Source organism: Ranitomeya variabilis, chromosome 4 (genome assembly GCF_051348905.1).
Source record: "Ranitomeya variabilis isolate aRanVar5 chromosome 4, aRanVar5.hap1, whole genome shotgun sequence".
Classification (NCBI taxonomy): Eukaryota; Metazoa; Chordata; class Amphibia; order Anura; family Dendrobatidae; genus Ranitomeya; species Ranitomeya variabilis.
Window position 1 is genome coordinate 428,056,537 of NC_135235.1, and position 26,723 is coordinate 428,083,259.

The window sequence follows — 26,723 nt, forward strand, 5'->3', positions numbered from 1 at the left end:
CACACATACACCAACCTCGCCACATAAAAGTAGAAACACAAAAGTCGCCGCTCAAAACTCGCCACGCGCAAAACTCTCCACATGCAAAACTCGCCACACGTGCAAAACTCGCCACACGCAAAACTTGCACACGCAGAAAAATTGCCACACGCAGAAAAATTGCCACATGCACAAAAGTTGCAACACATGCAAAAGTTGCCTCACACAAAACTTGCACATACTCAAAAGGCACCACACATAAAACTCGCCACGCGCAAAACTCGCCATGCGCAAAACTTGCTGCACACAACTTGCTACACTAACCTGTCACATGCAACTCGACACACAAAAAGTTGCTACACGCATGTCGCCACACAAAACTCATCTCACAAAAGTCCCTACATGCATGTCGCCACACGCAACTCAACACACACAACTTGACACACGAAACTCGCCCTAAAACACACACAAGTCTGGTATCCTTCAAAAATAAAAATCTGATTAATAAGCAGACAAACTACAAGAGCAACAAATGTACCATATAGGAATCCGGCAGCTGTCAGTCACATGACCAGTCTATTATGTGTATGTGTGAGCTAATATATACTGCCAGGGGGTGGGCTTACTGTTGGCTGGGGATTTATCAGGCTGCCATTTTAGCTTACAAATACTGAGGTAAAAATACTGACCAAATAACGTGTGAACGAGGGCTAATACAGGAGGAGATGACATACAGCTATATACTATATACAGGAGATGACACACAGGTATATACTATTTACAGGGGAGATGACACACAGGTATATACTATATACAGGAGGAGATGACACACAGATATATACTATATACAGGAGAGATGACACACAGGTATATACTATATAGAGGAGGAGATGACATACAGGTACATACTACATACAGGAGGAGATGACATACAGGTATATACTATATACAGGAGGAGATGACACACAGGTATATACTATATACAGGAGCAGATTACCTACAGGTATATAGTATATACAGGAGGAGATGACACAGGTATATGCTATGTATAGGAGGAGATGACATACAGGTATATACTATATACAGGAGATGACACACAGATATATACTATATATAGGTGAGATGACACACAGGTATATACTATATACAGGAGATTACATACAGGTATATCTAATATATAAAGCTGAATGTGTGTATGTATGTATGTGTGTATGTCCGGGATTGGCATCTGTACCGTCGCAGCTACAGCCACAAAATTTTGCACAGTCACACGTCTGGACCCCGAGAGCGTCATAGGCTATGTTGTGAGGTGAAATTTTAACCCCGCGCGTTCCAATTCACCAAACAATTTTGCTCCTATCTACATAATGGGGAAAAAGTGAAGGGAAAAGTGTTGGAGGAAAATTGACAGCTGCCAGATGTGAACAATGAGGACTTAAAGAATGAGAGCGATGGCGACAAAGAGTATATACCGTACAGTTGCTAAGGTGGGGCCCCGACATGGGATACTCACCACACACGGGGATATGAACACAAACACAAAATGCGCCACACACTACCACGTGCTTGAACACATATACCACCCTCAGCACACATTTCACCACACACACACACCAACCTCGCCACATAAAAGTCGAAACACAAAAGTCACCACTCAAAACTCGCTACATTCAAAACTCGCTACATGCAAAACTCGCCATATGCAAAACTAGGCTCACGCAAAACTCGCCACACGTGCAAAACTCACCTCATGGAAAACTCACCTCATGCAAAACTTGCACACACAGAAAAATTGCCACATGTACAAAAGTTGCACCACATGCAAAAGTTGCCTCACACAAAACTTGCACATACTCAAAATGCACCACACATAAAACTCGCCATGCGCAAAACTCGCCATGCACAAATCTTGCTGCACACAACTTGCTACACTAACCTGTCACATGCAACTCAACACACAAAATGTTGCTACACGCATGTCGCCACACAAAACTCATCTCACAAAAGTCGCTACATGCATGTCGCCACACGCAACTCAACACACACAACTTGACACATGAAACTCGCCCTAAAACACACACAAGTCTGGTATTATCCTTCAAAAATAAAAATCTGATTAATAAGCAAACTACAAGAGCAACAAATGTACCATATAGGAAATACGGCAGCTGTCAGTCACATGACCTGTCTATTATGTGTATGTGTGAGCTAATATATACTGCCAGGGGGGAGGGCTTCCTGTTGGCTGGGGATTTATCAGGCTGCCAATAGCAACCAATCACAGCTCAGCTTCTATTTTGCTACAGTTAATTAACCTGAGCTCTGATTGGTTAATATAGGCAACAAAGACATTCTCAGTATAACAAAGCTAATATATGTTGTGAAATGCTTCTATTTGCTTAGTTTTTGCCTTTTAATAATTACATTTCTATCTATTTGTTTTGTGGTTTTTGTGTGCAGAATAAATTTTTGTTAACACATTCTATTTTGCTAACAGCAGTCATTAACCCGGGCGAAGCCGGGTAGTACAGCTAGTATATATATATATATATATATATATATATATATATATATATATATATATATATATATATATATATATATTCCTATGAATCTGTCATGTTCTGGTCAGGGAACCCACGGCCAGTCCATGCCTTGTGATCCGATCTTGGACCAATTTGTATGGACATCTAAGGGTATGTGTCCACGTTCAGGAAACGCTGCGTTTTTTACGCAGCGTTGAGCCGCAGCGTCAAAAACGCAGCGTCCAGATGTTACAGCATAGTGGAGAAGATTTAATGAAATCCCGTCTCCACTGTGCATTAAAAAATGCATGCGTTTTTCCTGCAAAAACGCACATGCGGTGCGTTTTTTTCAGAACGCAGCATGTTGCTACAATGAGCAAAACACGCAGGAACACCGCAGGTGACCTGCCAGTGACCTCAGGTGCATTTTTGGTCAGGATTTTACCTGCATAAAATCCTGACCAAAGCCTGATGCAAACCTGAACGTGGACACATACCCTAAGTGTGAGATGGAAGTAGCTATTTCGATGTCTATGGAGTGTCAGAATTGAGTTAAAGCTCATATTACACACTAAATACTGTTCCACAGTCAAGATAGGGATACTCAAATATCTTTACTAATTTTGCAAAGGCAAAAAATATAGAGATCTTTGTGATCTAACAAGTTGGAATAGCCATCTTGGAACCCAGTAAAGGATCAGAGCAGCAATGGAAACTGGGAGGCAGCAATTGGCGAGTATATTTCTGTATTTACATTACATTAATACTTATACAGGTTTAGACAATATATATTTCAGTGGGAGTGCTTCTTTAAAGCATGGTCTTTAAGGGGTTCTTATTAAAATGACCCCCTCTTTAGATTGAAGCAAATCCATAGATCAGCAAGTGCCATTACATGCTGGCAATACATGTCATGCCTGAATGGGCCAAGGTCTGGTAGAGTAAGAGCAAACCTTTTCTAGTGCCTCTTCGCTCTTGCAAAGGGGAAGGGGAAGCATTGCTTCTAATGGAGAATACTGTGCCTCCATACAAAACCCACTAAATTGGCCAATCGCTTTTATATGCTACAGATTCAATTAAAAGGAGGAGAAATTATCTAATTCATTAGTGGTAATGTTTAAGTTCCCACCCATGAGTAGGAAAAGGGAGAAAAAAAGTGTCAATTTCTAAGCTTACCTGCGGATGGTGGTCCAATAAGTACAGCCATTGCTTCCATCAGCAGAACCAATCCAATAGCACTTGAGAACTTCTGTGTGCCAACAATTGCCATGAGGACCTCAAACTGTAAAGCACCAACCATCCCATATGAAATTCCAAAAAAGATGCAGAAAACCACAAGGCCTCCGTATGTATCTGACATGGATCCCATTAGATCTGTGAATCCATTAAAGATCATAGCGAAGCCAAACAGATAGACACAGCGTGGACGAACCCACTGCAGTCCTGCAATGACCCCACAGGTGGGCCGTGCAAAAATGTCAATAAATCCAAGAATTGTAAGAAGGAAAGCAGCTTTTGTATCCTGGTATCCAAGGTCTTTTGCATAGCTCACCACAAACACTGGAGGAACAAAAAGCCCCAAAACCATAATAGAAGCAGCTAAAGTGTAGATGACAAATCCACGGTCCTTGAACACAGAAAAGTCAAGAAGTTTTTTAGGTTTGGGTTTTTCTACTTCTTTGGTCTCCTCTTCTTTCTCAGTCTTTGGTGGCTCTAGTGGCCTCATCAGAGCACCACATGCACAGCAGTTGAGGAGCAGACCTCCTAATATGAGAAAGCCTCCCCGCCAGCCGAACTCGTACTGAAGAATTTGTCCTAATGGAGACAGGGCACAAAGGAACACAGGGCTTCCAGCAGCCGCCAATCCATTGGCAAGTGGACGCCGTTTGTCAAAGTATCGATTTAACATAATGAGAGAAGGCTGAAAATTTAATGCCAGTCCCAGACCTGTCACAAAACAATAATATTAGCAAAAAGAAAATCAAGCTCAAATTTTTGCATATCACCGCTACCCAAAATTATATAACCTACCTGTGATAACTCCAGCAGTGAGGTAGATTGTTATGATGTTTGTACAAAAGGACGCACACACCATCCCAAGTGAGGCAAATAGACCACCAACCATCATTACTGGCCGGCACCCAAACCTGTTTACACAGATACTACAGATGGGACCTAAAACAGAAGATATAGTAGTTAACCAATAAAAAGCGGAAAAATATACATATCCAAAAGATTTACAATTATAGAGTGGAGGTGTCCACATTATTATTACATACTAGATGGTGGCCCGATTCTAACGCATCGGGTATTCTAGAATATGTATGTAATTTATTTATGAAGATTTCAGAATAATGCAATGAATACATAGCCGGCCGGCCGCGACCAAATAGCGAAGCGTGGTTCAAATCCAGCGGCAATTCGCAGCCGGACTGCGCCTGTCGCTGATTGTTCGCGGCCGGCCATGTAGTATATAGCACAGCTACGTAGTATATAGCACAGCCACGTAGTACAGAGCACAGCCCATGTAGTATATAGCACAGACCACGCAGTATATAACACAGCCCACGTAGTATATACCACAGCCCACGTAGTATATAGCACAGCCCATGCAGTATATAACACAGGCCACGTAGTATATAACACAGCCACGTAGTATATAACACAGCCACATAGTATATAACACAGCCCACGTAGTATATTGCACAGCTACGTAGGATATAGCACAGCCCACGCAGTATATAACACAGCCCACGCAGTATATAACACAGCCCACGCAGTATATAACACAGCCCACTTAGTATATCGCACAGCCCACGTAGTATATAGCACCGCCCACGCAGTATATAACACAGTCCACGCAGTATATAACACAGCCCACCTAGTATATAGCACCGCCCACGTAGTATATAGCACCGCCCACGCAGTATATAACACAGCCCACGTAGTATATTACACAGCCCACTTAGTATATTGCACAGCCACATAGGATATAGCACAGCCCACGCAGTATATAACACAGGCCACGCAGTATATAACACATCCCATGTAGTATATAACACAGCCCACGCAGTATATAACACAGCCCACGCAGTATATAACACAGCCCAGGTAGTATATAACACAGCCCACGTAGTATATAGCAATGTGGGCACCATATCCCTGTTAAAATAAGAATTAAAATTAGTTATATACTCACCTTCCGGCGGCCCCCGGATCCAGCCCAGGCCTTTAGCGATGCTCCGTTCCCAGTAATGCCTTGCGGCAATAACACGTGGTGATGTAGCGGTCTCGCGAGACCGCTACGTCATGACGGGTCGTTGCCGCAATGCATTCTTTGGACCGGAGCGTCGCGAGGAGCGGGAAAGGCTGGCGCGGACGACGGAAGGTGAGAATATAATGATTTTTTAAAATTTTTTTAACATTATATGTTTTTACTATTGATGCTGCATAGGCAGCATCAATAGTGAGGCTGTGTGCACACGTTGCAGATTTTTCGCATTTTTTTCTGCGTTTTTTGCTATAAAAACGCTATAGAAACGCGAAAAAAATGCATACATTATGCATCCCATCATTTAGAATGCATTCTGCAATTTTTGTGCACGATGCGTTTTTTTCCGCGAAAAAAACACATCGCGGTAAAAAACGCAGCATGTTCATCAATTTTGCGGATTTTTTGTGGATTTCCCACTATATTATTGCATTGGGTACCTCTGGAAAAGTCCACAAAAAAAGCACAAAAAAAGTGGTAAAAACGCGAGAAAAAAGCATGCGGATTTCTTGCAGAAAATGTCCGGTTTTGCTCAGGAAATTTCTGCAAGAAATCCTGAACGTGTGCACATAGCCTAAAACGTTGGTCACACAGGGTTAATGGCACCGTTAACGGACTGCGTTACACCAGATTATGCCACGGTGTAACGCAGTCCGTTTAACGAACTTCTGAAACGCTATGTGGGCGCTGACTGGAGGGGAGTATGGACGGGGCACTGACTGGACGGGAGTATGGAGGGGGCACTAACTGGATGGGAGTAGGGAGGGCCAATTCGCGGCCGGACTCTGCCTGTCGCTGTTTGGTCACACCCAGCCGGGATTTCCATTAGGCCAGTCTCACACGTCCAGATAATTCCGGTACCGGAAAAATCGGTACCGGAATTATCCGTGTCCGTGTGCCCGTGCGTTTCTGTGGTACATCAGTGTGGCACACGTGTGCCGCCCGTGTGCCGACTGGGTACCACACGCACCGAGCAGGAGACAGCGCTAGAGATAAGCGCTGTCCCCCCCACGTGGTGCTGAAGCCGCCATTCATATCTTCTCTGCAGCAGCGTTTGCTGTAGAGAAGATATGAATAATCCTTTTTTTTTTTGTTTCTCGAGTTTAACATAAAGATCCATGTCCCCACCCCCTGTGCGCCCGCCCACTGTTATAAAAATACTCACCCGGCTCCCTCGCTGGCGCTGCTTCCTGTCCTGGCTGCACCTTCTACTGTATGAGCAGTCACGTGGGGCCGCCGATTACAGTCATGCATATGCGGCTCCACCTCCCATAGGGGTGGAGCCGCATATTCATTTCTGTAATGGGCGGCCCCACGTGACCACATACAGGAGAAGCTGCGGCCAGGACAGGACACTGCAAGGGAGGCGGGTGAGTATTTTAATAACAGCGGGCGGGCGCACAGGGGGTGGGAGGGGGGTGGGGACATGGATCTATATGTTAAACATGAGAAACAACAAAAAAAAGGATTATTCATATCTTCTCTACAGCAAACGCTGCTGCAGAGAAGATATGAATGGCGGCTTCAGCACCACGTGTAGCGCTGTCTCCTGCACGGCACACGGACTGCACACGGACAACGTTCGTGTGCGGTACGTGTTTTACACGGACCCATTGACTTTAATGGGTCCGTGTAATAAGTGCGCTCCCACGAACACTGACATGTCTCCGTGTTTGGCACACTGAGACACGGTCCGCAAAAAATCAATGACATCTGCACAGATGCATTGATTTCAATGTGTCTACGTGTGTCAGTGGCTCCAGTACGTGAGGAAACTGTCACCTCACGTACCGGAGCCACTGACGTGTGAAACCGGCCTTACAGACAAACAGACTGAAGTGGACCTTAGACAATTATATAGATAGATAACTATGCAAGTCAAATGTTTTCCAAGGAAATATTGGTTTTCAATTTTTTTGCACAGAGTCACAATACTGAACACCAGGTTTCTGACCAAGTTATGCCCTCCATTTACCCTCTATATCACAACATTCAACCACATCCTTTGTCGTTTGCAATATACAAATGCAGTGATGAGTGAACGTGTTCAAAAAAGGTGTTATCTGATCACGCTCGTCTGCTAATAGTGTCTTTGTGTGCTCGAATAATGTTTGAGTCTCCACGGCTGCATGTCTCGCGGTAGTTAGACAGCCACAACACATGCAGAGATTGTCTGTTTGACACTTTTCCCCTGAGGAAGCCACGCTCAGTAGCGATACGTGTGGGGTTCCTCCCTCCACACATCATGCTGTGACCAGGCATTTATATTACCGCATCCATCTACAGGTCTTACGCTGCCTTTTCTTTTCCCCTTGATGGTCTATATTCTGTGCTATATCCTTTATTTTCAGGATGTTGCTTGATTGACCCCACTTCACTACTTTTTGGGGTTTATTATCCTCATTTGACTCTGGGAACTTTGTGCAGCTCTATCTATAGAATCTACATATCATACCCATTTCAGATCACTACCTTATTTGGTCTGTTACTATAAATTGTATTTATTTGATTAGTTCTTATTGAATTAGGTTCTGTGTAGGGTTGAGCGAAACGGGTCGATCATTTTCAAAAGTCGCCGACTTTTGGCTAAGTCGGCGTCTCATGAAACCCGATCCGACCCCTGTGCTTGTCGGCCATGCGGTACGCGACTTTCGCGCCAAAGTCGCGTTTCAATGACGCGAAAAGCGCCATTTCTCAGCCAATGAAGGTGAACGCAGAGTGTGGGCAGCGTGATGACATAGATCCTGGTCCCCACCATCTTAGAGAAGGGCATTGCAGTGATTGGCTTGCTGTCTGCGGCGTCACAGGGGCTATAAAGGGGCGTTCCCGCCGACCGCCATCTTGCTGCTGCTGATCTGAGCTTAGGGACAGGTTGCTGCCGCTTCGTCAGAAGCAGGGAGAGCGTTAGGCAGGGTCCACTAACCACCAAACCGCTTGTGCTGCAGCGATTTCCACTGTCCAACACCACCTTCGGTGTGCAGGGACTGTGGAAGCTATTTTTTTTTTTTTTTCCCCTCAGCGCTGTAGCTCATTGGGCTGCCCTAGAAGGCTCCGTGATAGCTGTATTGCTGTGTGTACGCCACTGTGGAAACCAACTGCTTTTTTCAAAGCACATATCCTCTTGTTCCTTCCTTTCTGCACAGCTATCTTTTTTGTTTGTCCACACTTTTTATTTAATTTGTGCATCAGTCCACTCCTATTGCTGCCTGCCATACCTGGCTTAGATTACTGCAGGGAGATAGTAATTGTAGGACAGTCCCTGTTTTTTTTTTTTTTTTTTTTTTTTGTGGGAGATTAAGATTTGCATTTCTGCTACAGTGCCATCCCTGTGTGTGCCATCTCTCACTGAGTGGGCCATAGAAAGCCTATTTATTTTTTCCGTGATTTGTGTTCTAAATTCTACCTCAACACAAAAACACTACATCAATCAGTGGGAGAAAAATATTGGCCTCAGTCAGGGCTTGTGTGCCACTGCTGTGTGTGCTATCTCTCATTCAGTGGGCTATAGAAAGCCTATTTTTTTTTTTTTTTTTTTTAATATTATTTGGTTTCTAAAGTCTCCCTGAAAAAAAAAAAAATACCTAAAAAAACAGTGGGAGAGTAATATTGCCCTTTCAGCTTGTGTGCCAGTCTTGACTCCTGGGTGTGCCACCTCTCTCCCTCTCATTCAGTGGGCCATAGAAAGCCTATTTATTTTTTTTTTTAAATATTATTGGGTTTCTAAAGTCTCCCTTAAAAAACAAAAAATACATAAAAAAACAGTGGGAGAGTAATATTGCCCTTTCAGCTTGTGTGCCAGGCTTGACTCCTGGGTGTGCCACCTCTCTCTCTCATTCAGTGGGCCATAGAAAGGCTATTTTTTTTTTTGGTTTTTTTAATATTATTTGGTTTCTAAAGTCTCCCTGAAAAAAAAAAAAAAACATAAAAAAACAGTGGGAGAGTAATATTGCCCTTTCAGCTTGTGTGCCAGTCTTGACTCCTGGGTGTGCCACCTCTCTCCCTCTCATTCAGTGGGCCATAGAAAGCCTATTTATTTTTTTTTTTAAATATTATTGGGTTTCTAAAGTCTCCCTTAAAAAACAAAAAATACATAAAAAAACAGTGGGAGAGTAATATTGCCCTTTCAGCTTGTGTGCCAGGCTTGACTCCTAGGTGTGCCACCTCTCTCCCTCTCATTCAGTGGGCCATAGAAAGCCTATTTATTTATTTTTTTAAATATTATTGGGTTTCTAAAGTCTCCCTTAAAAAACAAAAAATACATAAAAAAACAGTGGGAGAGTAATATTGCCCTTTCAGCTTGTGTGCCAGTCTTGACTCCTGGGTGTGCCACCTCTCTCCCTCTCATTCAGTGGGCCATAGAAAGCCTATTTATTTTTTTTTTTAAATATTATTGGGTTTCTAAAGTCTCCCTTAAAAAACAAAAAATACATAAAAAAACAGTGGGAGAGTAATATTGCCCTTTCAGCTTGTGTGCCAGGCTTGACTCCTGGGTGTGCCACCTCTCTCCCTCTCATTCAGTGGGCCATAGAAAGCCTATTTATTTTTTTTTTTAAATATTATTGGGTTTCTAAAGTCTCCCTTAAAAAACAAAAAATACATAAAAAAACAGTGGGAGAGTAATATTGCCCTTTCAGCTTGTGTGCCAGGCTTGACTCCTGGGTGTGCCACCTCTCTCCCTCTCATTCAGTGGGCCATAGAAAGCCTATTTATTTTTTTTTTTAAATATTATTGGGTTTCTAAAGTCTCCCTTAAAAAACAAAAAATACATAAAAAAACAGTGGGAGAGTAATATTGCCCTTTCAGCTTGTGTGCCAGTCTTGACTCCTGGGTGTGCCACCTCTCTCCCTCTCATTCAGTGGGCCATAGAAAGCCTATTTATTTTTTTTTTAAAATATTATTGGGTTTCTAAAGTCTCCCTTAAAAAACAAAAAATACATAAAAAAACAGTGGGAGAGTAATATTGCCCTTTCAGCTTGTGTGCCAGGCTTGACTCCTGGGTGTGCCACCTCTCTCCCTCTCATTCAGTGGGCCATAGAAAGCCTATTTATTTATTTTTTTAAATATTATTGGGTTTCTAAAGTCTCCCTTAAAAAACAAAAAATACATAAAAAAACAGTGGGAGAGTAATATTGCCCTTTCAGCTTGTGTGCCAGGCTTGACTCCTGGGTGTGCCACCTCTCTCCCTCTCATTCAGTGGGCCATAGAAAGCCTATTTATTTTTTTTTTTAAATATTATTGGGTTTCTAAAGTCTCCCTTAAAAAACAAAAAATACATAAAAAAACAGTGGGAGAGTAATATTGCCCTTTCAGCTTGTGTGCCAGTCTTGACTCCTGGGTGTGCCACCTCTCTCCCTCTCATTCAGTGGGCCATAGAAAGCCTATTTTTTTTTTTTTTTAAATATTATTGGGTTTCTAAAGTCTCCCTTAAAAAACAAAAAATACATAAAAAAACAGTGGGAGAGTAATATTGCCCTTTCAGCTTGTGTGCCAGTCTTGACTCCTGGGTGTGCCACCTCTCTCTCTCATTCAGTGGGCCATAGAAAGGCTATTTTTTTTTTTGGTTTTTTTAATATTATTTGGTTTCTAAAGTCTCCCTGAAAAAAAAAAAAAACATAAAAAAACAGTGGGAGAGTAATATTGCCCTTTCAGTTTGTGTGCCAGTCTTGACTCCTGGGTGTGCCACCTCTCTCCCTCTCATTCAGTGGGCCATAGAAAGCCTATTTATTTTTTTTTTTAAATATTATTGGGTTTCTAAAGTCTCCCTTAAAAAACAAAAAATACATAAAAAAACAGTGGGAGAGTAATATTGCCCTTTCAGCTTGTGTGCCAGGCTTGACTCCTGGGTGTGCCACCTCTCTCCCTCTCATTCAGTGGGCCATAGAAAGCCTATTTATTTTTTTTTTTAAATATTATTGGGTTTCTAAAGTCTCCCTTAAAAAACAAAAAATACATAAAAAAAACAGTGGGAGAGTAATATTGCCCTTTCAGCTTGTGTGCCAGTCTTGACTCCTGGGTGTGCCACCTCTCTCTCTCATTCAGTGGGCTATAGAAAGCCTATTTTTTTTTTTTTTTTTTTTAATATTATTTGGTTTCTAAAGTCTCCCTGAAATAAAAAAAAAACTTAAAAAAACAGTGGGAGAGTAATATTGCCCTTTCAGCTTGTGCGCCAGTCTTGACTCCTGGGTGTGCCACCTCTCTCTGTCTAATTGTGGGCCATAGAAAGCCTTTTTTTTTTTTTTAATATTATTTGGTTTCTAAAGTCTCCCTGAGAAAAAAAAATAAATAAATTAGGTGGGAGATTAATATTGACATTAGTGCTTGAGTGACAGTCCTGCGTGTGTGTCATCTCTGTGATTTTGTGCCACAGAAAACAGAGTGTGTAACATTGTGCCTGATTTTCCTTGTGGTCTCACCAACCTGTTAAGGGATATTGAAATCATACTGAAGTTATAGCTCACCGTGTAAGTTGTTTGACAGCAACAAATAAAGTTACTTTGGTTAAGATTTTAAAACAATGAGGAAGTCTGGTGCAAGAGGTCGTCGTGGGCGTTCATTGTCAGCTGGTAATGATGGTAGTGGTAGTGGAGCATCAGGTGGTCGTGGGGATAAAAATATTCCACCTAAGTCTGGAGCTGTGGAGCCAGTTTCGTCGTCAGGCTACACAAGGCCTCGAACGCTCTCTTTTCTGGGAGTAGGAAAACCGCTTTTAAAGGCGGAGCAGCAACAGCAAGTTTTGGCTTACATTGCAGACTCAGCCTCTAGCTCTTTTGCCTCCTCTTCCGAAACTGGTAAATGTAAAAGCAGCGCGTCGCTTGTGGATGTTCACGGTCAGGGACAAGTCGCTTCCTTGTCCTCCTCAGCAAAAACTACAACAAGAGAGAAGGATGCAGCAGGCGACACAACGGGTCACTCCATGGAGCTCTTTACACATACCGTCCCTGGCTTAGAAAGTGAAACATTTAACAGGCCATGCCCATTACAAGTATATTCTGACATGGAGTGCACTGATGCACAGCCACAGCCAGAGTACTATGCTGCTCCTTTGACTCAGACCACCACATTGCCCTCTCAGGGTACAGATCCACAATCAGACCCTGATGAGACTATGTTGCCCCGCCACGAACGCTATACCACCGACCGACACAGTGACACAGACGAAGTTGCACACGAGCTCGAAGAGGAGGTAATAGATGACCCAGTTATTGACCCCGATTGGCAGCCATTGGGGGAACAGGGTGCAGGCGGCAGTAGTTCAGAAGCGGAGGTGGAGGAGGGGCCGCAGCAGGCATCAACATCGCAACAGGTTCCATCTGCCGGGCCCGTATCTGGCCCAAAAGGCGTGTCAAAGCCAAAACCTGTTGGAGCACAGCGTTGCCATCCGGTTAAAGCTCAGTCTGCAATCCCTGAAAAGGGATCCGAGTCTAGGAAGAGTGCAGTCTGGCATTTTTTTAAACAACATCCAACTGATCAGCGCAAAGTCATCTGTCAAAAATGTTCAACTAGCTTAAGCAGAGGTCAGAATCTGAAAAGTCTAAATACTAGTTGCATGCATAGACACTTAACCACCATGCATTTTCAAGCCTGGACTAACTACCAAACGTCCCTCAAGGTTGTAGCACCCTCGGCCAATGAAGCTAGTCAGCAACGCAACATCCCTTCCGTCACTGTAAGGCCACCATTTTCCGCACCACCGGCAGTATCTGTGCAGGTTTCTTTGCCAGCCAAAAGCAGTCAGGGTCAGGGAATCACCAGTTTTGTAGGAGGAAATATTGCATCTAGGGCACCGGCGGAAACAATACCGTCTCCAACCGTCTCTCAGTCTGCCATGTACACCGGCACACCCGAAAGTTCCACGATCTCCAGCTCTCCAGTCCAGCTCACCCTACATGAGACTCTGGTTAGAAAAAGGAAGTACTTATCCTCGCATCCGCGTACACAGTGTTTTAACGCCCACATAGCTAGACTAATCTCGTTAGAGATGATGCCCTACCGGTTAGTTGAAAGCGAAGCTTTCAAAGCCCTGATGGAGTACGCTGAACCACGATACGAGCTACCCAGTCGACACTTTTTTTCCAGAAAAGCCATCCCAGCCCTGCACCAGCATGTTAAACAGCGCATCGTCCATGCACTCAGGCAATCTGTGAATACAAAGGTGCACCTGACTACAGATGCATGGACCAGTAGGCATGGCCAGGGACGTTATGTGTCCATCACGGCACACTGGGTGAATGTGGTGGATGCAGGGTCCACAGGCGACATCAATTTAGGGACAGTTGTGCCTAGCCCACGGTCTAGGAAACAGTTGGCTGTAGGCGTTCGCACCCCCTCCTCCTCCTCCTCCTCGTCCTCCTGCAGAAGCTACAGCTCTTCCACAGAACGCAGTCTGCCAACCACTCCATCGGCAGATGACACTGTTGCACACCAGTTGTCCCATTATGGGCCAGCTACTGCCAAGCGTCAGCAGGCTGTATTGGCTATGAAGTGCTTGGGCGACAACAGACACACCGCGGAAGTTCTGTCCGAGTTCTTGCAACAAGAAACGCAGTCGTGGCTGGGCACAGTAGATCTTGAGGCAGGCAATGTAGTGAGTGATAACGGAAGGAATTTCATGGCTGCCATCTCCCTTTCCCAACTGAAACACATTCCTTGCCTGGCTCACACCTTAAACCTGGTGGTGCAGTGCTTATTGAAAACTTATCCTGGGTTCTCCGACCTGCTCCTCAAAGTGCGTGCACTTTGCTCACATATCCGACGTTCGCCTGTACACGCCAGCCGTATGCAGACCTATCAGCGGTCTTTGAACCTTCCCCAGCATCGCCTAATCATAGACGTTGCAACAAGGTGGAACTCAACACTGCACATGCTTCAGAGACTGTGCGAACAGAGGCGTGCTGTTATTTATTTGTGGGAGGATACACGGGCAGGCAGTAGGATGGCAGACATGGAGTTGTCAGGTGTGCAGTGGTCGAAGATACAAGACATGTGTCAAGTCCTTCAGTGTTTTGAGGAATGCACACGGCTGGTTAGTGCAGACAACGCCGTAATAAGCATGAGCATCCCCCTAATGCGTCTGCTGATGCAAAGTTTGACGCACATAAAGGAGCAGGCGTCTGCACCAGAGGAAGAGGAAAGCCTTGATGACAGTCAGCCATTGTCTGGTCAGGGCAGTGTACAGGACGAGGTAGCGGGCGAAGAGGAGGTGGAGGACGAGGAGGATGATGGGGATGAGTATATTTTTAATGCCGAACCTTTCCCGGGGGCACAGGAAATTGGTTGCGTGTCACGGCCGGGTTCTGGTTTTTTGAGGGACACAAGTGACGTAGATTTGCCTGCAACTGCCCCTCAACCAATCACAACCGGAGATTTGACAACTGGAACTTTGGCCCACATGGCGGATTATGCCTTACGTATCCTAAAAAGGGACACACGCATTACGAAAATGATGAACGATGACGATTACTGGTTGGCCTGCCTCCTTGATCCACGCTATAAAGGCAAATTGCAAAATATTATGCCACATGAGAACTTGGAACTAATATTAGCAACCAAACAATCAACTCTTGTTGACCGTTTGCTTCAGGCATTCCCAGCACACAGCGCACGTGATCGTTCTCACACGAGCTCCAGGGGGCAGCAGACTAGGAGTGTTAGGGGTGCACACATCAGAAGTGGCGTTGGACAGAGGGGTTTTCTGACCAGGTTGTGGAGTGATTTTGCTATGACCGCAGACAGGACAGGTACTGCTGCATCAATTGAAAGTGACAGGAGACAACATTTGTCCAGTATGGTTACTAACTATTTTTCATCCCTTATCGATGTTCTCCCTCAACCGTCATTCCCATTTGATTACTGGGCCTCCAAATTAGACACCTGGCCAGAATTGGCAGAATATGCATTGCAGGAGCTTGCTTGCCCGGCAGCAAGTGTCCTATCAGAAAGAGTATTCAGTGCTGCAGGTTCAATATTAACCGAAAAAAGGACTCGTCTGGCTACCCAAAATGTTGACGATCTAACATTCATTAAAATGAACCACAACTGGATTTCGAAATCTTTTGCCCCACCTTGCCCGGCCGACACCTAGCTTTCCTATGAAAGGCTCTTGCCTGTGAATTACTTTTCTAATGTCTAATTTGCTGCAGCTGATTGTACAGCATACGACATGTTTACACCTCCCTAAATGGCCAAACTCCCCACACGGGGCCGTGGTATCGCGACTTGGCGCAAGCACCCGTGAGACTGCTGTTTGTCTGAAGAGGTGGGTGTGCTCGCTTTTGGTTGACGGCATTGCTACTGGGTCCCTCATAGTACAATGTAGTGTCTCTGGCGGTGGTGGTGCGCACCCAACGTCAGACACACCGTTGTAACATGAGGGGCCCTGGGGCGGTCCCGCCGGCCTCTAGAGAGTTCCCCCCGTACCCCAGCTCAAAATGTGCTCTACCACATGCAAAATTATGTCGCACAGCTCCACCAATCTTTAGTCTATTCGCTGACATCATTCAATGTCTGGCACTGACAATACAAATTTGTAGACATCTATGATGCAACTTAAAGTAGTCTGTGTCTGTGTCCTATATTGGCACCATTAAATAGTTACTGCCAAATTACTATGTCAGAAACTCAGCAGATGAGCCCACCCCTGTACCTAAGTATGCCACCTTTTTTTTTGTTTTGGTTGTTTTGCGAGACATTAACATCTATTTATATTTTGGGAGTACTGGGACAGACACTCCTTGCACTACTCCTCCACTCACCACCAAGCTGCCCGTGTATCCATGTAACCGCTGTAAAACTGCCATGAGCCTATTGTTTGTTATTTTAGGCCTTTGAAGCCTGTCTGCGGTCCCTCCTTCCACTAGTCCTCCACTGGCCAGACCACTGCTGCCCGTGTACCCCTGGAACCAATTATAAAGTGCCTACAGCCAGCCCATTTTTTATGTTAGGCCTTTGAAGCCTGTCTGCGGTCCCTCCTTCCACTAGTCCTCCACTGGCCAGACCACTGCTGCCCGTGTACCCCTGGAACCAATTATAAAGTGCCTACAGCCAGCCCATTTTTTTATGTTAGGCCTTTGAAGCCTGTCTGCGGTCCCTCCTTCCACTAGTCCTCCACTGGCCAGACCACTGCTGCCCGTGTACCCCTGGAACCAATTATAAAGTGCCTACAGCCAGCCCATTTTTTTATGTTAGGCCTTTGAAGCCTGTCTGCGGTCCCTCCTTCCACTAGTCCTCCACTGACCAGACCACTGCTGCCCGTGTACCCCTGGAACCAATTATAAAGTGCCTACAGCCAGCCCATTTTTTTATGTTAGGCCTTTGAAGCCTGTCTGCGGTCCCTCCTTCCACTAGTCCTCCACTGGCCAGACCACTGCTGCCCGTGTACCCCTGGAACCAATTATAAAGTGCCTACAGCCAGCCCATTTTTTTATGTTAGGCCTTTGAAGCCTGTCTGCGGTCCCTCCTTCCACTAGTCCTCCACTGGCCAGACCACTGCTGCCCGTGTACCCCTGGAACCAATTATAAAGTGCCTACAGCCAGCCCATTTTTTATGTTAGGCCTTTGAAGCCTGTCTGCGGTCCCTACTTTAAATACTCCTCCACTCACCACCAAGCTGCCTGCCCGTCTATCCATGTAACCGCTGTAAAACTGCAATGAGCCTATTGTTTGTTATTTTAGGCCTTTGATAGCCTGTCTGCGGCCCCTACTTGCAATACTCCTCCACTGACCACAATGCTGCCTGGAGTGCCTGCCTGTGTATCCACGTAACCGATGTAAAACTGCCATGACTGCCTACTGTTTGTTATTTTAGGCCTTTGATAGCCTGTCTGCAGCCCCTACTTGCAATACTCCTCCACTGACCACACCAATGCTGCCCGTGTACCCCTGGAACCTATTTAAAAGTTCATAGAGCCTAGTTATATATTTTATTTACTATTAATAAGGCCATGATGGACTACGCTGTACCACGCTACAAGCTAACCAGTCGACACTTCTTTTGCGAGAAAAGCCATCCCAACCCTCCACCAGCATGTAGAAGACCGCATTGTCCATGCACTCTGGCAATCTGTGAGTACAAAGGTGCACCTGACAACAGACGCATGGACCTGTAGGCATGGCCACGGAAGATTACGTGTCCATTACGGCGCAATGGGTTAATGTGGTGGATGCATGGTCCACAGGGGACAGCCTACTAAGTCTGTCTGCAGTCCCTAATTCAAATTGTCCTCCACTGTCTAAATCGGAGCTTCCACCTTCTGGCTTTCGGCCTATAGTATCAGAAATTAAACTGCATTTGGCCTTCAACTTTGGTTAGGGCCTACTAACGGCTTCTGCCCCTCCCTGGTGTTGTCCTCAACTAAATAAAGCTGAGCTTCAACCTTCTGCTCCAAATTACCATTTTAAAAAATGCAATAGGCTTTTCCGGCCTACTAAAGGTGTCTGTCTGTGTGCCCCTGCCTGGTGTTGTCCTCAACTAAATAAAGCTGAGCTTCAACCTTCCGGCTCTCATTAAGTGGTTTTAAAAAAAAAAAATGGTGGTTAGGGCCTACTAACGGCTTCTGCCCCTCCCTGGTGTTGTCCTCAACTAAATAAAGCTGAGCTTCAACCTTCTGCTCCAAATTACCATTTTAAAAAATGCAATAGGCTTTTCCGGCCTACTAAAGGTGTCTGTCTGTGTGCCCCTGCCTGGTGTTGTCCTCAACTAAATAAAGCTGAGCTTCAACCTTCTGCTCCAAATTACCATTTTAAAAAATGCAATAGGCTTTTCCGGCCTACTAAAGGTGTCTGTCTGTGTGCCCCTGCCTGGTGTTGTCCTCAACTAAATAAAGCTGAGCTTCAACCTTCCGGCTCTCATTAAGTGGTTTTAAAAAAAAAAAAAAGGTGGTTAGGGCCTACTAACGGCTTCTGCCCCTCCCTGGTGTTGTCCTCAACTAAATAAAGCTGAGCTTCAACCTTCTGCTCCAAATTACCATTTTAAAAAATGCAATAGGCTTTTCCGGCCTACTAAAGGTGTCTGCCCCTCCCTGGTGTTGTCCTCAACTGAACAAAGCTGAGCTTCCACATTCTGGCTTTCGCCCTATACTATCAGATATTAAACTGCATTTGGCCTACTAGTGTGGTTAGGCCCTTGAAACAGTGTCTGCTGCTCTTGGGTTTGCTACTCCACTGAACAAAGCAATGCCGCCTGTTTAGTCCTGTTACCAATTTTGAACTGCATGTAGCCTACTTTATTCTTTGGCCCTATATCTGTTTCCTCCTCATCCTGCCCATTGCCCAGCCACTGCTAAATGAGTCTGCTGGTACATTGACCTAGAGACCACTACATTCCCCTTGTACTCTACACAGCCAGAATCTGACCCTGCTGAAAGTAAGGTTCCCCTTCCCGCATGTTATACCACCTTACACAGGGACAAAGAGGAAGGTGCAGATGAAAGTGCAGGTTCCTTCATCAGGTGGGGGGGCATACTCGTTGGCGACGTCACTGGCACAGGGCCCCTCAGAGTACGCAAAAGTGTCGCTGCTGGTGGGAGGCGCCCCCGCCATGCAAACACACCGCCGTACTTTGAGGGGCCCTGTGCCAGTGGCAATGCGAACGAGTGGGCCCCCCCCTGCTTGCTCAGGATCACAGCACTTGCAACGTTTAAATACTTACCTTTCCCTGCAACACCGCCGTGACGTAGTCCGCATTTCCTGGGCCCACGAAAAACTTGAGCCAGCCCTACTCCCCCCACAACTTTCCCCCAATTCCCTATGCCCAACTATTATTATACAGTTAATTAAGATTGGCAAGCTTCAGAAACAAGAATGGATGTTTTTGGCATTAAAATGGGCACTGTAGGTGTTTTCCTGGCCTCCACTCACTGCCGACTATGCTTCCCCATTGACTTGCATTGGGTTTCGTGTTTCGGTCGATCCCCGACTTTTAGCGATAATCGGCCGACTGCACTCGACTCGACTCTGGACAAAATCGGGTTTCCCAAAACCCTACTCGATCTTAAAAAAATGAAAGTCGCTCAACCCTAGTTCTGTGTATTGGTGAGCAATTCATGCTCCTTGTTTATTTCCGATGCACACAGTGGAGGTGTCTGGCTGGTCCCTACTGGGTCCTCTAGGTGTCACTTTAGCCTTCAATGGCTTTTTAATTGCTTTTAAATGTATATTTTGTACTTTGCTTGTATAATTATATTATAATAAATGTTGTCTCATTTATTGGTTATATATTCATGGTGATCCTGGCCATTTCTTATACACACTCCCTTTTTCTTTTCTTTTTTTTAGCTCTTTTTCTAGTGTGAGTCCAGTGGTCCTGAGCAAAAACTTGTTGTGCCCTCACTATCTTTTCATGAAAACCACCTGAAAAAGAACTAATTACTTAAACTAACAAGCAGCTGCATTTCTATGTCACCATAACTTGGTGTTGATATGTTCAGTCTTTTGAGAGTCTTTTAACCACTTGGTTGTCTTTGGAAACCTAAAGTGGTTAAATTACGGTAAGTGATGTATCCATTCTTCAGACATGAAAACGTTCTATACTTCACATTGCAAGTCAATGGGAAGAATCAACAGACACCAGGGGATCCTTGTCAGTGTTCTTCTGGCATTTTCACTTGAAAATTGTTGAATTGCGTTTAAAAAAAAAAAAAAAAATACAAAAATGCTGGAGAAATGCTAAGAAAATATAAATTAAACACAGACGGTCAGAAAGAAACACTAGCGTTTCCTGAAGTGTCTTCTTCTTGAAAAACTTGATGGATTTGTCCACCTGACAAATCCATCAAGCAACAGAAAATCCATCATGTTAAAATCCCGTAACAGGGTGGTGCCCATGCACATTAGACGACCGCTTACCCTGCCAAACTCAATGGAATCAGCCAATACTGATTTTATGAAACCAGTTAGTAATCTGAAATGAGGAGGGTTTATACATAGAAAGCTGTACAGATTTTATTTTTCTCCTTTTAATCCAATAATGCAGGAAAAAAAAACAGAATCTAAAATGTGATCATTAATGAAGAAATCGGCACCTCACTCTTATTCACAGTGCAAGATAATGGATGTTTACGGGGAATCAGGATGAATTATCCCTGTGTCATACTGGACAGGCTAAGCTCTCAGTAAATGATGGATTACGCCTCATTAGTGAGAGACCGTTGTGGCAGAAGCCGATTTGTTGTCTACTAACCACACCAGATAATGTGCTAGTGAGTATTCACCCGCGCTGGACACTAGTTATTACATTATAGGACCCAGTATGGTAACAACTGGTCAATCGTAGTGAAGGCAATTGTAACAGCCTGCAAAGGTCATTCTGATCTGAACTGTAAGGCCGGCATCACACTAAACGTATAAAAAATCGTTCCGAGTCTCCCTGCGAGAGTCGCAGCAATGTTCTTCATATGGTCATCCGTGTGTAATGCGTTTGCAATGTGATGATGAGATTTTCTCGCACCTATGTATCTGTATGGCATCCATATGACATGCGTATGGCTTTACATTTCTCACTGAATTTCCCCATGCTGCGATTTTACATGCACGTCGAATAAGCCTGAGAAAAAAATACAGTGATGTGAGCTGCCCCATAGACTAACACTGGTCCAAGTGCTATGCGATGTTTTCTCGCATAGCACTCGCCCGTACTCTACGGTAGTGTGACCCCGGCCTAATGGCCATTTTTGAGTAAATTGTAAATTGTTCTTTTAGTCTATAAACTTCTGACAACATGTCTCCGAGTTTCCAAGCTATACATTTTGGTTTTTTTTCTGACAAAGGAAAATGGTCAAAATTAAAAAAAAACCTGTGCTTTCAGTCCTCACAAAATGCAAAGAAAACAAGTTCATAATCATTTAGGAACAACAATACTAATGTTTTAACTCAGGAAGAGTTCAGAAATCAATATTTTGTGGAATAACCATGATTTTTAGTCACAGCTTTCATGCGTCTTGGCATGCTTTCCACCAGTCTTTCACACTGCTTTTGGGTGACCTTATGTCACTCCTGGTACAAAAATGTAAGCAGTTTGTTTGATGGCTTGTGACTATCCAACTTCCTCTTGATTACATTCCAGAGGTTTTCAATGGGGTTCAGGTTTGGAGATTAGGCTGCCCATGACAGGGTTTTGATGTGGTGGTCTCTTAATTTTTGCCAGAGCTGTATTTTTTGAGCACACTAAGGCTGGAGTTACACACAACGTATAAAAATATGGTCCCTTTTTTACAGACCAAGTACGCAGAAATGTTCCCTGAACAGTGATCCGTATGTCATCCGTTGGCAAGGTGTGGCTGCGTATTTTGCGCATGTAAACCTCCGTATGGCAACCGTATGGCATCCATACGGCGAGATTTTCTCGCCGGCTTGCAAAATGGACATAAAATGGATCCATGGGCTCAAATATTCGTGAAAACATATATACAGTCTATATATATATATATATCAGTGAGACACATATATACAGTACAGACCAAAAGTTTGGACACACCACATTTAAGAATTTTTCAGAATTTTCATATGACTATGAAAATTGTACATTCACACTGAAGGCAGCAATACTATGAATTAACACATGTGGAATTATATACTTAACAAAAAAGTGTGAAACAACTGAAAATATGTCTTATATTCTAGGTTCTTCAAAGTAGCCAGCTTTTGCTTTGATGTCTGCTTTGCACACTCTTGGCATTCTCTTCTTGATGAGCTTCAAGAGGTAGTCACCGGGAATGGTCTTCCAACAATCTTGAAGGAGTTCCCAGAGATGCTTAGCACTTGTTGGCCCTTTTGCCTTCACTCTGCGGTCCAGCTCACCCCAAACCATCTCGATTGGGTTCAAGTCTGGTGACTATGGAGGCCAGGTCATCTGGCGTAGCACCCCATCACTCTCCTTCTTGGTCAAATAGCCCTTACACAGCCTGGAGGTGTGTTTGGGGTCATTGTCCTTTGAAAAATAAATGATGGTCCAACTAAACGCAAACCGGATGGAATAGCATGCCACTGCAAGATGCTGTGGTAGCCATGCTGATTCAGTATGCCTTCAATTTTGAAAAAATCCCCAACAGTGTCACCAGCAAAGCACCCCCACACCATCACACCTCCTCCTCCATGCTTCACTGTGGTAACCAGGCATGTAGAGTCCATCCGTTCACCTTTTCTGCGTCGCACAAAGAAACTGTGGTTGGAACCAAAGATCTGAAATTTGGACTCATCAGACCAAAGCACAGATTTCCACTGGTCTAATGTCCATTCCTTGTGTTCTTCAGCCCAAACAAGTCTCTTCTGCTTGTTGCCTGTCCTTAGCAGTGGTTTCCTAGCAGCTATTTTACCATGAAGGCCTGCTGCACAAAGTCTCCTCTTAACAGTTGTTGTAGAGATGTGTCTGCTGCTAGAACTCTGTGTGGCATTGACCTGGTCTCTAATCTGAGCTGCTGTTAACCTGCGATTTCTGAGGCTGGTGACTCGAATAAACTTATCCTCAGAAGCAGAGGTGACTCTTAGTCTTCATTTCCTGGGGTGGTCCTCAAGTGAGTCAGTTTCTTTGTAGCGCTTGAAGGTTTTTGCAACTGCACTAGGGGACACTTTCAAAGTTTTCCCAATTTTTCAGACTGACTGACCTTCATTTCTTAAAGTAATGATGGCCACTCGTTTTTCTTTACTTAGCTGCTTTTTTCTTGCCATAATACAAATTCTAACAGTCCATTCAGTAGGACTATCAGCTGTGTATCCACCAGACTTCTGCACAACACAACTGATGGTCCCAACCGCATTTATAAGGCAAGAAATCCCACTTATTAAACCTGACAGGGCACACCTGTGAAGTGAAAACTATTCCCGGTGACTACCTCTTGAATCTCATCAAGAGAATGCCAAGAGTGTGCAAAGCAGTCATCAAAGAAAAAGGTGGCTACTTTGAAGAACCTAAAATATAAGACATATTTTCAGTTGTTTCACACTTTTTAGTTACGTCTATAACTCCACATGTGTTAATTCATAGTTTTGACGCCTGCAGTGTGAATGTACAATTTTCATAGTCATGAAAATAAAGAAAAATCTTTAAATGAGAAGGTGTGTCCAAACTTTTGGTCTGTACTATATATATATATATATATATATATATATATATATATATATATATATATATATATATATATATATATAATACAGAGCTAGATAGCAGAAAAGCCGGTAATTAATTGCCGGCTTTTGCTATCTCCTTATCAAACCCGACAGGATATGAGACATGGTTTACATACAGTAAACCATTTCATATCCCTTATTTTTTTTTACATATTCCTCCCTACTAATGTTAGAAGTGTCTGTGTGCAAAATTTGGGCGCTCTAGGTGTTAAAATAAAGGGTTAAATCACAGAACAAACTGGCGTTGGCTCCGCGTAATTTTCTCCGCCAGAGTGGGAAAGTTAGTGACTGAGGGCAGATATTAATAGCCTAGAGAGGGACCATGGTTATTGGCCCCCCTGGCTAAAAACATCTTCCCCCAGCCACCCCAGAAAAGGCGCATCTATAAGATGCGCCTATTCTGGCACTTAGCCACTCTCTTCCCACTCCCGAGTAGCGGTGGGATATGGGGTAATAAAGGGTTAATGTCACCTTGTTAATGTAAGGAAGGTGACATTAAGCCAGGTTAATAATGGAGAGATGTCAATAAGACACCTATCCATTATTAATCCAATAGTAATAAAGGGTTAAAACACACACACACACACACACATTATAAAGTATTTTAATGAACTAAATACACATGGGGTTTTAACATCTTTATTGTACTCTCAATCCAACTGACGACCCTTGTCATCTGAAAAAAAGGGAAAAAAAAGCAACAATATTCTATACCTGTCTGCCGTACAGTCATGTCCCACGATGTAAATCCATCCGAAGAGGGTTTAATAATTTTACAACCAGGAGCCTGCTAAAGCAGCTGCCCCTGGCTGTAAAAACTGGGGAATGAATGGAATGCAGGGGAACGTAGCTTCGTAGACTTGTGCTGCAAATCTGCACTTTTTTTCCGCAGCATGTGCACACCAATTGTCAATTTCCCATTGACTAACATTGCTTGTGCACTACACTTCGGATTTGATGCAATTCTGCACATCCAGAAACGAGGTGGAAACGCATAAAAATCCGCAACGTGTGCACATAGCCTAAAGATTCTGAATTAGCACACGAACGTGCTTGGATAACACCTTATCCGAGAACACTTGCTTATCACTAATAAGCATACAAGCACTAGGGATTTCTATGAATAAAATACAACTTACCGTATATACTCGAGTATAAGCCGAGATTTTCAGCCCAAATTTTTGGGCTGAAAGTGCCCCTCTCGGCTTATACTCGAGTCATGATCGGTGATGGGGTCGGCGGGTGAGGACTGTCATATACTTACCTAGTTCCAGGGCTCCTGGCGCTCCCCCTGCTCGTCCCACGGTCTCCGGGTGCCGCAGCTCTTCCCCTGAGCGGTCACATGGGACCGCTCATTAGAGAAATGAATATGGACTCCACTCCCATAGGGGCGGAGCCGCCTATTCATTTCTCTAATGAAGCGGTGCCGGTGACCGCTGATAGAGGAAGAGGCTGCGGCACCGAAGACCAGCTGTCCGGGGGAAGGAGCGGGACGCCGGGAGCAGGTAAGTATGTCATATTCACCTGTCCTCGTTCCACACGCCGGGCGCCGCGCCATCTTCCCGGCGTCTCTCTCTCCGCTCTGACTGTGCAGGTCAGAGGGCGCGATGACGCATATAGTGTGCGCGCCGCCCTCTGCCTGATCAGTCAGTGCAGGGAGACGCCGGGAAGATGGCGCCGAGGAGCTGCAAGCAAGAGAGGTGAGTATGTCGTTTTTTTTTTTTATTGCAGCAGCAGCAATGGCACATATTTATGTGGAGTATCTATGGGGCAACGGTGCAGAGCATTATATATGGTGTTGTGATTTTGGTTTTTGGGCTCCCCCGGTGGTCACTGGTGGTACTGGACTTGTGTGCTTCACTTTCTCTGTTCACCTGTTTCCATCAGGGTATGGGTGTATCCTATTTAGCCTTGCTGCTCAGTTATTCTAGTGCCGGCCATCAATGTAACCAGAGCCTTTCTGTTGCATGTTCCTGCTTCTAGACTACTATCAGCTAAGTTGGACTCTTAGTCCTAAGTTTGTTTTGCATTTTTGTTCCAGTTCACAGTTATGTTATTTTTCTGTAGCTGGAAGCTCTTGTGGGCCGAAATTGCCACTCCGGTGTCATGAGTTGACACATGAGTCTTAAAGTAATTTCGGAATGGTATTTTAATAGGGTTTTCAGCTGACCGTGAAGTTCCCTATTGTATCTTCTTGCTATCTAGTAAGCGGACCTCGCTTTGCTGAACCTACCTTCATACTGCGTATGTCTTTTTCTCTGAACTCACCGTCAATATATGTGGGGGGCTTCTGTCTCCTTTTTGGGGGAATTTCCCTAGAGGTAAGCCAGGTCTGTCTTTTCCTCTATTAGGGTTAGTTAGTCCTCCGGCTGGCGCTAGGCGTCTAGGGATAAAACGTAGGTACGCCACCCGGCCACTGTTAGTTGTGTGGTAGGTTTAGCTCACGGTCAGCTCGAGATTCCATCACCCAAGAGCTGTTCTGTTATTTATGTTCTCTGACGTTCCCTTGCCATTGGGAACCATGACAGTATGGCCGGCCCAGTGTTAAAACCGTTGGCAGAAGAAAGGAGAGAAAAAGAAGTCTCCAGATTTTTTTTTTTTTTTTTTCCTCTGAGCTTGCTCTATAGTTGACTTAGTTGCATTTCTGCTCTAATTGCAGCCTTTGTCTCTCTCTCTCCTTCTAATCCTTGAATGGCTCTGATCTCACCTGATTAAAATGGATCCTCAGCGTTGGGCTACAGGTTTGAATAATCTTGCTACGAAGGTTCAAAATTTACAGGATTTTGTTATTCATGCTCCTATATCTGAACCTAGAATTACTATACCAGAAT

At 44.4% G+C, this 26,723-nt stretch overlaps 1 protein-coding gene across 8 annotated transcripts in view; it reads right to left on the minus strand.

Moving 5' to 3' along the window:
• SLC16A3 (solute carrier family 16 member 3) overlaps window positions 1-26,723 on the minus strand; it is a 78,964-nt gene that overhangs the window by 4,672 nt on the left and 47,569 nt on the right. For all 8 annotated transcript variants that reach the window (XM_077251380.1, XM_077251374.1, XM_077251377.1 and 5 more), the window contains exons 3-4: window positions 4,536-4,679; window positions 3,681-4,451 (exon numbers count right to left, since the gene is read on the minus strand). In XM_077251380.1, coding sequence (XP_077107495.1) covers window positions 3,681-4,451; window positions 4,536-4,679 — 915 coding nt within the window. The remainder of the gene's footprint in view (window positions 1-3,680; window positions 4,452-4,535; window positions 4,680-26,723) is intronic.